At 36.7% G+C, this 16,489-nt stretch overlaps 1 protein-coding gene across 4 annotated transcripts in view; it reads left to right on the top strand.

The window, feature by feature from the left end:
• Window positions 1-16,489, top strand: part of EHBP1 (EH domain binding protein 1) — a 339,919-nt gene that overhangs the window by 209,712 nt on the left and 113,718 nt on the right. For all 4 annotated transcript variants that reach the window (XM_020790594.3, XM_020790589.3, XM_020790595.3 and 1 more), the window contains one exon: window positions 15,860-16,038. In XM_020790594.3, the coding sequence (XP_020646253.3) occupies window positions 15,860-16,038 (179 nt within the window). The remainder of the gene's footprint in view (window positions 1-15,859; window positions 16,039-16,489) is intronic.

The raw sequence follows: 16,489 nt of genomic DNA, 5'->3' as shown, positions 1-16,489 counted from the left end.
TTTTAAGTTTTTATAAAATAAATTTCAGGTGGTTAGAATACTACTATATAGCTACCTAACACTTGCACCATTTTTTTGGCCTTTAATTCTAAACAGAGACTCGTATAAAGATTGATTTCTGCAGCAATAATGATCTTGGTGTTCTGTTTATGTTTTTGGTGTACATGTTTTTTCTTGATCAGCACTAAAATATATTCACAGAGTTTTTGTTATTAAGTCAGGTATCCTGCCCCTGAGCTCTTGCACAGAAGGTAGTTCTCTGTTTTTGATATGCCATATTCAAAATCTCATTCATTGTGTGTACTTCCTTAGATTACAGATTCAACAGTATGCAGATTACAGCAGATCCTTGACATTTTACAAGGTCTTTGCATTTATCAGCTGCAGTTGCACTCTCCAGTGGACTTTACAAGTCCAGGCAACAATCTAAATCAAGAACATGTGTAGGAAATGTTGCTGTTCTTGGACAAAACGTGGCAAGCCTTTTCAACTGGGCACATAGCCAGTTGGGATGGAAGAACACACATATGTGTTTGCAGTGGAGATGTTAACTGTTTGCTCAGCAGATCCTAATAGTTTAATCGTCCTTCATAATTGAAATTAAACAGGAACAACTGCCTGTCCTCCATGCTTTGCATCTCACCTGAGGTCACAGAGCAGAGGCTTTGGGCAAACTGTATGATCTTCTACAGTGGAGTCAGTGTTTGGCTAACATGAAAATCCATTTTAGGGTTGCATTCTTCATTCCCAAGCGCACTCCAGCAGCAGTTCCCCTTGCTTTTTCAGAATACAGAATTAATTGGTCATCTTTTTATTTTATTTTTTTGTTTCTACACTGGGAAGCAGATACTTGCCGAAAGTGTTGTGAATCAGGTCAGGAGAGCTTGCTTTAGCAAGCTGAGGGCATTTGAAACCAACAGGAATAGGGAACAGGCTGAATCGGGCATCTTTTGCATGCAAAACATGTGCTGTCCTATGATATCCTGACTCCTCCTTCCACCCTTTTGGTTACTCAAGAACTTTTGCTTGAGAACAATCGTGGTACATTTGCATTTGGCCAGACAAATTGCAAAGCACAGCAAAGATAGAAGCCATCTCTCCAAAGGTACCAAGTTACCTGGCTGCTTAACTTCCCTCTGACAGGAGTACAAATGTTTTACAACTTTAGATTTCTTGCAAGCCTTGTATTAGTCAAGCTGCAAAATGTCTTTATTTTATTTCCTGTGACTATTTGGGGGAAAGGAGTCTTTTTTTTAATAATTCTTTTTTTTTTTAAATTTAAGTAATAAGTCTTTTTTTAAAAAAATATTTATTGTCGTATTATGTGTTTGTAATCCGCCTAGAGTGGTCGCAATGACTAGATAGGCGGGATATAAATAAATAAATAAATAAATAAAATAAATAAATAAATAGAAGTCTTTTCACCAATTCTCTGCTATGAAGGTAGCTGAGAATATTAGCTGATAATCTTCTGTTTGCCTAATTTGGCCACACTTGACATAATTAGAGGGATGAAGAAGGGAGGAGAGAAATAGGGTGCTCTGGTGAATAGCTCAGCATATCAGAATTCTAAGGGGAAACTTCTTAACCGCTCATAATCAGAACTTGAAGCATTGTTGTAATTACGATGTTATATGTCACTTGTTTCTTGTTTTTGTAAAGTAACTTACTAACATTGTTCTCTGTTTATTAATACATTACTTTTTTTAATTTTATGCACTTTAAAAAGTGTATAAATTGCCAAAATCCTTCAAAATCAACATATTCAGCCTAAGAAAAGAACAATATTGATTATGCTTTTAAATATGTAATGACATTAGCTGCCACTGTGAGGCTTGTTTGTTTATAAGATAATGTTGTGCTCTCAAATCCCTTAATGGCACTGAAAAGGAATGTTTAACTAGTAACATGGGTATTGGTCATTTTATTAAGAAGGTGAGTGGTCAGTGCATACATTTGGTTTCAGCTTTCCTTTTGCTTCCCCAACTACTTGCAAAATACAAATTTCCTTATCTACAGTCTTCATTATGTTCTTTCTGCTATGAATAGAGTGCATTGGCTCCACTTAGCCACCAGTATGTTTTAGGTTATGGCACAGCTGGCATTGAAGCCAGGATCATCAAAACAGCATCGCATGACAGGCATCTGCAAATTCTTGTCTTATTGTGGCATGAGGTGGAAATATTAACTATGATACATGAGTCATCCTAAGTGGGGTAACCTTATTCTGAGCGGTGCATAAAATTTAATTTAGTACACGAATATGATCTATAATGCTGGCATTTCAAAATTATAGTTTATTGGTCCCGTTTATTGTTCCTGCTTGCATATAACATTTAATAATGAGCATCATTGAAGACATAAAGCATATATAAAAGTTTATTAATTCATTTTGGATTCTGATGCCTGAGGAAGTGAGTTAGCATTAGGGAAAGATTGTCAAATAAAATAATTATTAATTATAGAGAGATGTCTTTTTCAAAAGCACTATTACTGATTTAAACTCATGTTTCTCTTGTTGAGTAATAGTTTTAGTTTTAAAATCACCTATGCAAGTTTATTAGATCAGGTAAGAGTCACTAATTGTTAGGATGTCTTCAAAATAAACTACCTTTTAAAAAGCCTTTTATATTCTTATAGATTATCTCTCACTACTTTGCAGTTCACAGTTGCTTCATAGTCAATGAAATAAAGCAAAATCCCCTTTTGCTCTGACCTACTTCTGATTCTGACATGCCAGCATCCCCAAATCTTTTAACACTGGCATCAGGCCATTTTATCAGAGTGTGCAAGTATCCTGATGCCTCAGGTTAGAAATTCCCCAGCTCTTTTCTGACAAAGCAGGAGTGTGTTATTAAACCTCTGCAGTAGGCACTCTTCCAGTTGGATTTTGTCTCTAGCTGTAAAGGATGGGAGAAATTCAAGCACACATCTTGAAGGTACCTGATAGGAAAGAGGGTTCACACATTTTCATGTCTGGGTAGCAGGGACTGGGTAGTTCTGTAGAGTCTAAAAACTGAAGTGTAGTACACAATATTTTGCTGTTATTTCCTGGATGTTGTTATTACATTGTTCTTCATGACTCTTATCCTTCAATAGTTTAGGTCTGTCCAATTTAGTTTAGTTTAGTTTTTAATGTTAATAAAATGTGTTTGAAACTGGTTTTAATATTGGTAGATATTTAATTGTTATTAATTTTTATTTATTTATTTATTTGACTTGTATGCCGCCTGCACTCTGCAAGAGTCGTCTCTGGGCGGCTTCCAACATCAATTAAAACAGCTCAGTTAAAAACAGATACTAAAATAGATACGGCCACATCCATTCTACAAAAGCAAAAAGAAAAAGAAAAAGAATCTACAAAAACCATCTAGATCCATGAATTATTGATTAAAATTAAAACCTTCAATTAAAATTTTCAATTAAAAAACTTCCGGAAGTTTTTAACCTGGCTCTGATATGTCAGTGATATTGGCACCAGTCAGATGTCGTTTGGGAGGGCATTCCAAAGACTGGGGGCAGCAGCCGAAAAGGCCCTCCACCTACAGGCCACCGCTCTCACCTCACTGAGGGATGGCTCTTTCAGGAGGGCCTTCTGGCTAGATCTCAGTTGCCAGGTAGGCTCGTATGGAAGGAGGCGGCCCTTCAGGTATCCAGGGCCCAAGCCGTTTAGGGCTTTATATGTCAAAACAAGCACTTTGAATTGGGCCCAGGCAACAACTGGTAGCCAATGTAACCTGGCCAGAATCACTGAATATAGTCTCTCACGGCTCCTCCACTCACCAGTCGTGCAGCTCGATTCTGAACCAGTTGTAGTCGCTGGATCATCTTCAAAGGCAGCCCCACATAAAGTGCATTGCATGTGTGACTGTCATGAGGCTCTGTTCATCCAGGTAGGGCTGCAGCTGGAACAGTTTCCCCAGTTGCAGGGAGGCATCCCTGGCCACTGAGTCGACCTGGGCCTCCAAGGCCAGACCAGGGTCCATGAGCATCCCCAGACTGTGGATCCTCTCCCTCAGGGGGAACGCAGTCCCATTCAGGGCAGGGAAATGGCCCTTTAACCTGTCCGATGAACCACCCACTAACAGCACTTCCGTCTTGTCTGGATTAAGTTTCAATTTTTTAACCCTCATCCAGTCCATTATTAGGTCCAGACACGAGTTTGGTGGATTGGTGGAAAAAGAGAGGTAGAGCTGAGTGTCATCAGCATATTGCTAACTCCTCAGCACAAACCTCCTGGTGACCTCTCCCAACGGTTTCATGTAGATGTTGAACAGCATGGGGGACAATATTGAGCCAAGCCATTGTCCACCAGCACCCCCTTCTGGACACAGTCAGCCAGAAAGGAGTAGAACCACCGTAAAACGGTGCCCCCAATTCCGAACCCAGCTAATCTATCCAGAAGGACACCGTTGTCGATGGTGTGGAATGCCGCGAAGAGGTCCAGGAGTATCAACAGAGTCACACTCCCCCTGTCTCTCTCCCAGCAAAGGTTATCATACAAGGTGACCAAGGCAGTCTCTGTGCCCAAACCCACCCTGAAACATGATTGAAATGGATCTAGAAAATCCGTTTCATCCAGCAGCTTTAGAATAATGGATTTACATTGTTTGGAAATGACCTTATAATCCTTCCCAGATTGATGGGCAGCAACAATTGCTTCTCGCCAATCACTGCTGATGTGTTTCCTCCTTGGCATTGTGTTAACACACACCTGAATACTCTAGACCAACAAAATGCTAAAACTTCAGCTTTTTATAGAGGTGGTCACACTTGCTGATAATCAATTACTCAAAAGCATTTGGCTAGCAGCTCCTGGCTGCTACTCCATTCCTCTTTAATTCTTATGGACTCTTAATTCCTATGGAAGCAATAAGGGCACAGATGATTTTCATTATGTCCTGGTATGTAAAATCATAGAACTCAAAGAGACTGTAGTTTATTTTTCACATGACTGTATGTTATTTATATGCTCTCTTTCTCCACATAGGAGACTCGTGACTCTTTGCCAATTAAAATTATTCAATAATCACAATTAAAAACACCATAAGAACCTTTGCTAATAATCTGTCCAGTTTAAACTCTTACAACATGTTTATTGATTAGTTTATAAGATTTTAATGCAAAAATATTAATATTTCTGACTTAGTTTGTTTGGTACATTTTTTTATTAAAAGCCATTTTAACTTAAAAATACGATTTTTAAAAGAATTTAAAAATATGATTTTTAAAAGAATTTAATCTTGTACCAAATATTTTCATTTCCTGCATTCTTTCTCTTCTTGAAAACACAACAATTAAATTGTGGCATCATCACTATAAGTAGTCTTCACACTCGAAGTATAACTGTCGCCAACAATACTTCTATTCAGTAAAACAAAACCATACAAACACAAGACTTTTTTTGTTCTCACCACTTCATTTGTCACAAAGAAAAACAGAATAAGCAACCCTAACACAGAAAATGTGTCTAAGAATAGGATATAATCTAGTCCAGAAACAGAAAATCCACAATGTACTCACGAGATGTCAAAAGCACTCACCGACAACACCCACTTTCGCCCCAGCCATGCCTTGTATAAAAGTGCATCCTGCAGGCAACTATAAAAACTGTAATAATTCCATTTCTAGGGCAGATAGAACGATGAAACAAAGTTTGCCAGAAAGTGTAAAGTTTGATTTAATTTTTAAGATCAAAAACTAAAAATTGGTAATTTTTTGATTTTGACCATCTCCGGCTTCCCTTAAAATATTTAGAAAGGTTTTACTAGTATACTGTATTACGATATGGATACTGGAAAAGTCAATTTACCAAACTCGAATGTGTGTGAATTTTTCCATTATGGTTTTGTAAAAAAATATTTTCAGTATTACCAAAAACTGTTTTAAAAATATTTGCGTGCTGTCTGGACATGAATCAAGTTTGAATTTCTCTGTCTTAGCATATTTAAATACAGTGGTGCCTCGCAAGATGATGTTAATTTGTTTCGCGAAAATCGCTGTCTTGCGAAAACACCGTCTTGCGAAATGCAGTTCCCCATGGGAATGCATTTAAATCTATTTAATGCATTCCAGTGGGGGGAAAATTGTCTAGTGAAAATCGCCCATAGGAAAACCATTTTGCAAAGCATGGACCCTGTTGTCAAAATCGCCGGCTTGCGAAAAACCGTCCCTTAAAAAACTGTTTTGCAAACCACAGACCCAGCTGTCAAAATCGTTGTCTTGCGAAAAACCATCCCAAAAACAAACCGTACTGTGAACCACAGACCAAAACATCGTCTAGCGAAAACCACCCATAGGGAAAACCGTTTTGCAAAGTGCTATAGCAATTGCAAAAATCCATCGTCTTGCGAATTAACCATTTTGCAAGGTAATCGTTTAGCGAGGCACCACTCTAACTTCAATTTTGTTCACAGTTAACTTCTACCCAACATGGCTAAAGCTAAAAAGAAATGTAGGCAGTATAGCGTTGATTGTTTGAAGTTCGGCTTCATTGCATCGCTGTCGGACAAACGTCTGCCTATGTGCCTTTTGTGCAACAGAGTTTTAAGTAATGATGCTATGAAGACATCCAAGCTAGAGGATCATTTGAGAAGGTGTCACCCTGACGAGAGAATTAAAGATTTGACATACTTTAAAACATTGAAAGGAAAAACTTCAGAAGACAACCAGGGTGAACAGTATGTTCACTTCAATGTCAAAAAGAGACAACGATGGACTGCGAGCTTCTTACAATATCTCACTACTCATAGCAAAATCTGGCAAGACTCATACTATCGGGGAACAGCTGATTCTGTCAGCCATTGAAGAGGTTTTTAAAACTGTTCTGCACAAGCCTCCATATGATATACTCAAAAGAATTCCTTTGAGCAACAGTACAGTTCAAAGACTTATTGATGAAATGAGCCATGATATTGAAAACTTCTTGAATAATTATCTGCAAACAAACCATTTTTCTATTCAACTGGATGAGCCAACGTTGCCTGGGAATGAAGCACTATTATTGGCATATGTTCGTTTTGTTATAGGTCAAGAAATCCACAAAAATCTGCTATTCATGAGAACTTTGACTACCGATACTAAAGGCAAATCAATAAAGTGTTGAAAGATTATTTCATGGAAAAGCGATCCCTTTATCAAATATAATTTTGGCAGTAGCAGATAGAGCCCCAGCTATGTTTGGGCACTATCGAGGTTTTATGAGCCATTTAAAACAAAATGTATCAGGGTTGTTTACAATTCACTGCGTTATTCACTGACAATATTTAGTAGCTAAAAATCTGAGTGCCAGATTGCATCAGTCTCCTCAATTCATCATAAATGCAGTAAACAAGATTCACGCCAACACGTTGAATTCTAGATTATTTGCGCAGTTGCGTGATGAAAAAGACGAGGACTTTCATCGATTACTCCTTCACACTGAAGTACGCTGGCTGTCGAAAGGCTTATGTTTAATAAGATTTTTTTCACTTTTTGAGACTTATTTTAGTTTTTTTATGATAAAGATCCTATTTTGAAAGAACATTTAATCAAATGGAAACCAGACATTGCTTATTTAACAGATTTGTTTAGTAAATTTAATTAGATTAACTTGCAGTTGCAAGGTGACAATCTAAATTTAATAAAAACAAAGTCTATCGTTGCATCTTTTCTTGCCAGAATGAATCTGATGAAGCAATATATTGTCATTGTCCATGATATTGTCCAAAATATTGTCCATGATGATGAAGTTTTGGTCTATGTTCAACATTTATGGGTCCTTCACATGAACTTTAAAACCATATTTGATGATGTGATGACTATGGAAATACCACAGTGGATTATCAATCCATACAGTGAGATTGAAGAATCAGATGCCATATTGCAAGAAGAACCGGCCGGAATAAGCACTAACGAAGAACTAAAGGTAGAGTTTAAGAAGGGGTATCAGCAGTTCTGGCTTCAGAAATATATACCTGTTGTTTAACCTGCATTTATTTATTTATTTGTTTGTTTGTTTGTTTGTTTGTTTGTTTGTTTGTTTGTTTGTTTGACTTATATGCTGCCTACTCTACCCAAAGGTCTCTGGGCGGCTTACAACAATTATGAACTATCGCAAGAAAGTTTTTGATAGCTTTTCCATCTTCATACCTCGTGAAAAGGGGTTTTAGCACGGTTTCCAGTCTTCTTACAAAAAAAGTCAATTGCAAATCACTGAACATGGAGATTTAAGATTATACCTAACTAATTTCAAACCAAATATTGAAAAACTGTTATCAGAACATCAGGTCCATCCCTCTCATTAACATCATTAGCTATGTATTAATTTATTAATTGTACTAAGTTCTGATTTTTTTTTTCATTCCAAATACAAATATTTAGTTGCATTTTGTGTTTTTTCAATAAAGGTATGAATAAAAATTGTACACTTTTCCTACACTTGTGCACTCTTTCAAAAAAACCCTTAAAACACATTTTAAATTAATAGGTTTAGGAAAATGTGATATTAGGTAGGCAGGGGGTCTACGAAAACAAAGAAGACGGCAAATGGTCTACGGGGCAAAGGAGTTTGGAAATCTGTCATATATAGATTGTATACAGGTAGCCTGAACATATGAAGGTTAGAGTCAGAATCATGCTGTCTCCTCCCTCAGCTCATGATCAGATTCTGTGTATGCACAAATATGTGTATAATTAACTTTATTGAGATTTAGTGCTCAGCCTTAGTTTGATGCTCCATGGATGAGTCTTAGCAAGCCTTCGGGTATCCACTCTTTTCTGTTTCCTGTCTGGTATTCTGGCACAGCTGCTGGATAGCTCAGTGGTTTCAGTACTGTTCTTACGTTGCAAATTTTTTCCTTGCTGTTATATGAAGAAAGTGCTTAATATGAAGAAGGTGCTTATTGGAAGGTGCTTGATAAATTGTTATTACTTTTCAAAAACTTTATGTGTTCTTTGTATTGTGTGTAAGTCAATTGATATGTATTTTAATAGGTCATGTGACCGTAATAAACTTATTATTATAGCTATGCAGGATAGCGCTGATGGGCAGAGCTGATGCAGTCCAACAACAATTTTGGAAGGCTGCACTTTGCTTACTAGAGTTTATAGAGTTTGGATGTAATGTCATTTACAGATGAAGTGCTTCTACTCTCCTCAAGCCAGCATCAGAGAACAAAATGAAAGGATAAAGAATGTGAGCCTAAGGCTTGCTGAGGCTCATTCATGTAGCACCAAAATATAATTTACTGTTTTGTCTGAAATAACCCAGAAGGCTCAATTATCTATCTATCTATCTATCTATCTATCTATCTATCTATCTATCTATCTATCTATCTATCTATCTATCTATCTATCTATCTATCTATCTATCTATCTATCTATCTATCTATCTATCTATCTATCTATCTATCTATCTATCTATCTCTTCTCTCTCTCCTTACTTATCTGTCTGTCTGTCTGTCTGTCTCTAGATCATAACAGCAACTATATATGCATGCAGTTATCACAAAGAGATATTAGAGGAAGGAAGAAATCTAGATGTCCATAGAATTGGATGCTTTCCATATTGTGATATATGAAGAACTAAGGTTATGCATTGACAGGCAATGTTACCAGCCTCATTCTCAACAGATCTGCATTGGCCTTAAGCCAGCATGCAAGATCGAATGTGCAGTTAGAGTCACAAATTTGTGTTAAGTTCCCTACTTTGCATAATCTTCCTTGTTGCATACCTCGCCACCTGTGTGTTATACTTCTGTAAAGATAGAACGATGTATCCTATAGCAGTGGTCCCCAACCTTGGGCCTCCAGATATTCTTGGACTTCAACTCCCAGAAATCCTAGCCAGCAGAAGTGGTGGTGAAGGCCTCTGGGAGTTGTAGTCCAAGAACATCTGGAGGCCCAAGGTTGGGGACCACTGTCCTATAGTATCTGGTAGGATGTGCTTTTCAGTATGCTGCCAGCAAATTGCGAATCCTTCTATATGTTTAACTACTGTGGCCTTCTGCTGAGATAGCATGGTAATCACTTCAGTTTGACAATACTTCCTACTCCATGTTCCCCCACACACTCATTATTTGTGTGCTTTTCAAATTATTTATAGAGTACAGTTTATGCACCATTTATTCATTTAGGCCCTATGTTTCTGCCAAAAAGCAAAGCTGTTGTTTTCCAGGGTGTGTGTTGATTGCAGACATCTTTGCAGTCTACTTTCAATAGTACCAGCTTTGCATGTGGCACTATCTGATTTCCATCTTTCTTGGGTAGATAATATCACTTATATACTTGCAAGAGTCAGTTTTTCCAGCCTAACCAGCTTCTTAATTTGTATGAAAATAATTTAGATTTGAAAAGATTGAAGCTGGCCAGGTTTTTTAGTTTAGTCTCAATATGGACCAGCAGTTTTTATATACTTTAGGTCTACGCAAATACTCAATATTCTTTTTTCGTTACGTGCAAAAAGAGAATGTGATTATAGTGATAGGTCCTCTTTTTTCTGATTGCTTTCCACAGGCACTCCAGAAGATTAACACTGCAGCCTATCTGTGGTCATACAGTCATGGCCAAAAATATTGACACCCTTGCAATTCTGTCAGAAAATGCAACCCTTCTCTCAGAAAACTGTTGCAGTTGCAAATGTACTCACATGTTCATTTCTTTGGTTTGCGTTGGAACAACAGACAAAAAAAGAGGAAAAGTCAAATCTGATACAATGCTGCATTTTAATTGGCTCCTTTAGAAGATTAATCTACAACTGAAATGTAAACTGTAAAAGAAACAAACTATCAAACTACAATAAAGGAAAAATTTGGAAAAGATTTTTTTTCTGAATGCATAAGTAAAATGTGAAATCATAAATTTTAGAAGAGAGGAAATGGGGCAAATGAAATTTGGCATGTACAATGAGTAATTCATAGAATGAATTCCCACTAATATAATATCCTAGTTTACCTATTGAATTTTTTTTTTAAAGGTAATAAAACAATTGCTAAAGGAATAACTAGGCAGAAATATACTTCTGCTGCAGGATTTACTAAGGGCCACAGCCCAAATCAAGATGTAAGATCGGGGGGAGGGACAAGGCCACTGTTGTGCCCTCTAATTCTATTACTACTTTGTTTTCTTAAATAATGTGGTTCAGGTGTCTGAAATTGGTGGCCTCGAGAACATGATTGAATAAGCTAAGTTTGCCAATAGTTGAAACATTAACTGTACTACCATATGTTATGTAGGTGTATTTAAACAAAAAAAGAGAGTGTGTTTTGATTATTGTTTCAGATAAAACCCTTCAGGTGCTATCTTTCATGTTAAAGATCAGATGCAGAATTTCTAATGTTGCTTAGATTCTCTGCTGTTCTCTTTGGAAAGTGTGGCTCAAATGCATGTGCTGAAAAGGTGACTGGCTGCTTCCAGGTTTTGGTATGTTGTGTTAATTACCCTGTTTCCCTAAAAATAAGACCTAACTTGAAAACAAGACCTAGTATGATTTTTCAGGATGCTCGTAATATAAGCCCAACCCCCAAAATAAGCCCTAGTTAACTGAAAATCCGCTCTCCATCATTGTGCAGCAACCCAAAGAAGAAGACATGATTGTAATTGAATAAATATAGGTTGCTGTACTTAAAAAAATAAAACATCCACTGAAAATAAGCCCTACTGCATTTTTTTGGAGCAAGAATTAATATAAGACCATGTCTTATTTTTGGGGAAACTCGGTATCATCTGTTTTGCCATTTCATTTTCACATTTCTCTTTGAACACTTTGCTTAAAAAGGTAGCATTGAGGGCAACTAGAACACACTGTGAATGCTAAAAGTCCGGAATGTCACATGGGAACTATGCTGTCTCAATCATGGAATGAAAGATCTAGTTCCATGTCAGAACTGCCCTTCTCTATCCTTCTTTAAGTATCTACACAAATCTTTCTGTCCTTCTATTAGTGTTGTAAAGTTCATTGCATTTCCTGTCCCAGATTGCTCTGTGGCCCTTTCTGAACAGAAATGTTTTCAACAAGGTACTGCCAAGATGTTTCCTTGTATCTTGCTGGAGTTGAATCCCACATATGCAAATGTATTGGAGAAAATTTCAGGCAACGTGTAAGGGTTGCTTTGCTCAGAATGCTATGCTGTGCTTCTGTTAATTTAGCACAAGGTGCATGCCAGAAAGTATGCTGCTTTTGTTCCTCTATTCCAACTGAAGATATGGCATATTGATCAACAAATAATATTTTACTTGTTCCTTATAGTTTAAGTTACATACAACAAGATTTCCATTCTCTCTATCTCAAACTGATATTCAAGCATTTTCTAACTCTGCTGTTGCATGTTACTTAATATGCAGGTATTGATTTTAGCTACCTGTACCACAAATAAACAAGACATTTACTAGAGATATGATATGTACAGCAAATGTTCGGTCATTTGTTCTTACTGTATTCAAGGTAGAAACTCCAGAAAACAACCGTGATATTAATAGATGCCTGCTTGATATATAAAGAAAGCAGTTTCTGTTTTGTACGCTAAGGGATGTGTATGAATGCATGACGAAAGTGTTATTAACTACTCTGGTTGAGAACTGTCTCTGAATATTTCTTATTTTTCAAGTGGAATGCAACTTCCTGGCAAGTCATTTTTTTAAAGCTGAGGGCACTTTCAAAAGGTAAAGGTAAGGGTTCCCCTTGACATTTAGTCCAGTTGTGTCCAACTCTAGGGTGTGGTGCTCATCCCTGTTTCCAAACCGTAGAACCAGCATTTGTCCGAAGACAGTTTCTGTGGTCACATGGCCAGCCCAACTAGACATGGAATGCCATTACCTTCCTTCCCACATGGTGGTACCTATTTATCTACTCACATTTTTACATGCTTTTGAACTGCTAGGTTGCACTTTCAAAACAGTTTGTAAAATGGCATGAAGATTTGCTGTATAAGTAAAATTGTGGGCTTTCAGATTATTTCACTGGACTGGAGTGAGCTATTACATTAAAGACTTTTCTTTGGATCCTGGCTCATGTGTAACTCTCAGGTTTCCCAGACAATCATCCCCAGTTGATAAATAAACTGTTTCTGTTTTGTGGTGCAGAAACATCATCTTTTAATATCTTAAAAACAATTTTCATTTCTTTTATATTTATACATTTTCAGTAACTTTTAAACCTTTGATGGAGGATTTAAAACAGAGCTATGAGTGCGATAAGTTTTAATAAGAAAAGAGCTGGAACAATTTTGTACTTTGGTAATATTTTGGTGTAAACTATCCAGTGTGTGTTTTGTTATAAACTGCTGAGAGTGGCCCTTGGCCATATGGGTGATATAAAAATTAAAATATAAATAAATAAATAAATACATACATACATACATACATACATACATACATACATACATACATACATACATACATACATACATACATACATACATAAATATAGGTTTTGAACTTTATAAAACCTTAAATTTTTATTTAAGCAACACTTGCTTGCCCCTATGAGGCAAATCACATAGGTAAATCTTTACAGTTGTTTTTAATGCATCAATATATTGCGGTGTCATCTGCAGTTGTAATGTAATGCAATTGTGTGGAACCACCCATCTGAGTCATTCAGGAGTAAAAAGGCAACAGGAAGGCAGGAACAGCAGTGGAAAAGCAGTTGAAGGAAATAGTGGCATAGAACAAAACTGGGGAAGGGGGAAAATCTAATATCTCCAACATCTGTTTTCCTCATTAACTTTGGTCAGTTTGCGACAAAGTATTTTTGTTTGGATTGCTATTGGGATGTGATGAAAGCACTATTTCAGTGCAAGTGTTGGATGGTCTACCCAAGATATTTTACAGCTTGACAATAAACCTAATATAGTACTATTGCCACCTAGCCATCATTCTTCATCTAGAAACCAATCAGGCTGGCAGCTGGATGTCATTTCAGTACAGGATACAAGAGGGGATCCTCTACTATACATACCTGAGGACAGAAAGACTATCTTAGAAACCACAAAGCAGGGCACGTGGTACCCTTTTGTTGATACCACTTGTTGAAGGTTATCTGGCCTTTACCACTTTGCCACCGCTTTCCTAGCAGCTGCTGCAGCAGGCTAGCTCCAATAAATTTATTTTATTTATTTATTTACAATATTTTTCAGCCGCACCATTGCCAGTGGCTTCTGGGCGGCGTACAACATCAAAACCTAAAAACATTAAAAACATTTTAAGAAACAGTATAAAATACCATATATTAAAATATTTCTTAAAACAATTAAAACATTAAAAGTAATTAATTAAAATGCTGGGTGAACAGAAAGGTCTTTGCCTGGCGCCGAAAGGCCAAGAGTGTCGGAGCCAGGCGGATCTCTAAATGGTAGAGTCAGGCTTGCCTAACACTCAGGAGTCTCTTGGGGACAGTATCTTTTCTGGATAAAGAAGGGATAGGAACATGTGTACCATCTTGATATCCTTGAAAGCCAGGCAGAATTAAAAATGGTGGATATAGAGTATTTCTGTCTCTATTGTTTTTGCTTACTTGTGACTATTTGCAACTACGATACCTTTAGTCTACAAAGCACCTGCCAGTCAAGAATTCATTCACTCCTCACACAGTCAACTGGCTCCTTGTCTGTGTCTGTCATTACTATATAATTTAATTATAATTTCAAGCGTTAGAACATTAACTAGCAACGCTGTAAAACTTTGCAGATTATTTGGCACTGTGTCTCTATGCTGCTGAAGGGTATACAACTAGATAATATCATTCTCCCTTATCTGTGGGTTTGCTTGTATAATCACAGCTTATTAGTCTAACAGTCAATAAATATGATAAATTACCTTTAGCTGTTCTTGCTACAGTTACTGTAAGCATGCCGCCTCACAAGAAGCATAAATCAGAATATTTATGAAGATGACAGTCTTAATAGCTTGGCACTGGCATATTTCAGTCAAGTGGGGGCATCATTGGTCTTCCAAAGACAGGCATTGTGACTTGGAGTTGTGTGTGTTTTTTTTCTTGTAAAGAGGTGCTATTGAGAACTACCAAGGAATCCTGTTTGTTTTTTTAAAAACTTCCATTTGATGGCCCTGTACATGAAATATTCTTGATGTATACCTGCAGATTTCCCCCCCCCCCCAAAGTTCAGTCATCATGTTCATTAATGGAATTATTTTCCTTTTTCCACAGTAATGTTTGAGAGTTTACTATGTAAACCTAAAAGGCTCTCCTCATTTAACATGTGAGAAATATTTCCAACCTTTAAAAAAAACAAGAAATATTTTATGTGACTTGTAGAGACAGTTTTTATATTTTAGAAATATTTCCAATCTTAAAAAAAAATCAAGAAATATTTTATGTGATTTCTGGAAAAGGTTGAAAATAACAGATACTGATGTATCTGTTAACTATATTTATAAACACTCCAGATTATGTTCTTATAATTATTTGACCTTCATATCATGGTAACTTATATTCTAATGTAAAGTCTTTGTGACAGAGTGCTAAATGGCAATCATTGGACAGATTTGACAGTAATATGCTTTGCTGTTGGATAGCCAGAATCATGTTTATATCAGGTATGGAAAGCCTGTGTATTGATGCTTTTTACATGTATGAATTTTTTTATAATCTTTGTAAAATTATTTAACTGTATTTACAGTAATATAATTGCCTGCACTCCTATATAGGGTTGGAATCTGTGTACATCCTTCAAAGATAAATGCCAAATATTATAGATCATAGATTATAACCTGAGATTTATGTCCTTCCCATGTTATAATGGTTGTAAACTGACAGCTTTGAAGGAACTAAATTAATGTCAAAGGATACAGATTGCCTAATTAAGTAAGTTTCACCTGCCATTATTTTTTTAATACCACCCCCCCCCTTTTCTTCTTTTTTCAGCCAAGCCCACTACCAAGTCCTGTTTTGGGGAAGAAGCCAAATGCTAGCCAGTCTCTGCTTGCTTGGTGCAAAGAAGTTACAAAAAATTATAGAGGAGTAAAAATCACAAATTTCACCACATCCTGGAGAAATGGATTGTCCTTTTGTGCAATATTACATCACTTTAGGCCTGACCTAATGTAAGTAGGCGTGTATTGTCCTTTCTTACTCTTATGTAATCAAACAAGGCAACAAATAAATAAAACATGTATTACTTTCTGTGTCTTACTGTTTCATTTCTGATTAATTATTTTTAATGCTGTGGTGCATTTAGCCTTCCCACAGAGTAGGACAGAAATGTCAAATGCCCATATCTTATGGTCTTATTGCTTCTTCTAAAACCATTTTTTCACATTATTTTAGTGTATGTATTTTTTTTCTCTAATCTTATATGAAGAACTGACTTCAGGATGAATATGAAAATTGTGTGGGTATTGAAATGAGATGAGACAAATAAGCCTGTAGCTCTTTTGTGCACTGACAAGGAGAAATTACCTCATGGCAGATTTGGTTGTCAAAGCTAGCCTCAAGTCCCTGCCTTAACTTCTGTTTTAGATGGAAAGCTTCAGGCAATGAAACATGCAATCTCTA

The sequence above is a fragment of the Pogona vitticeps genome, chromosome 1 (genome assembly GCF_051106095.1).
Source record: "Pogona vitticeps strain Pit_001003342236 chromosome 1, PviZW2.1, whole genome shotgun sequence".
In the NCBI taxonomy this organism is placed as follows: domain Eukaryota; kingdom Metazoa; phylum Chordata; class Lepidosauria; order Squamata; family Agamidae; genus Pogona; species Pogona vitticeps.
Note: the sequence above shows the minus strand (reverse complement) of the source record. Positions and strands in the feature narration are given on the sequence as shown.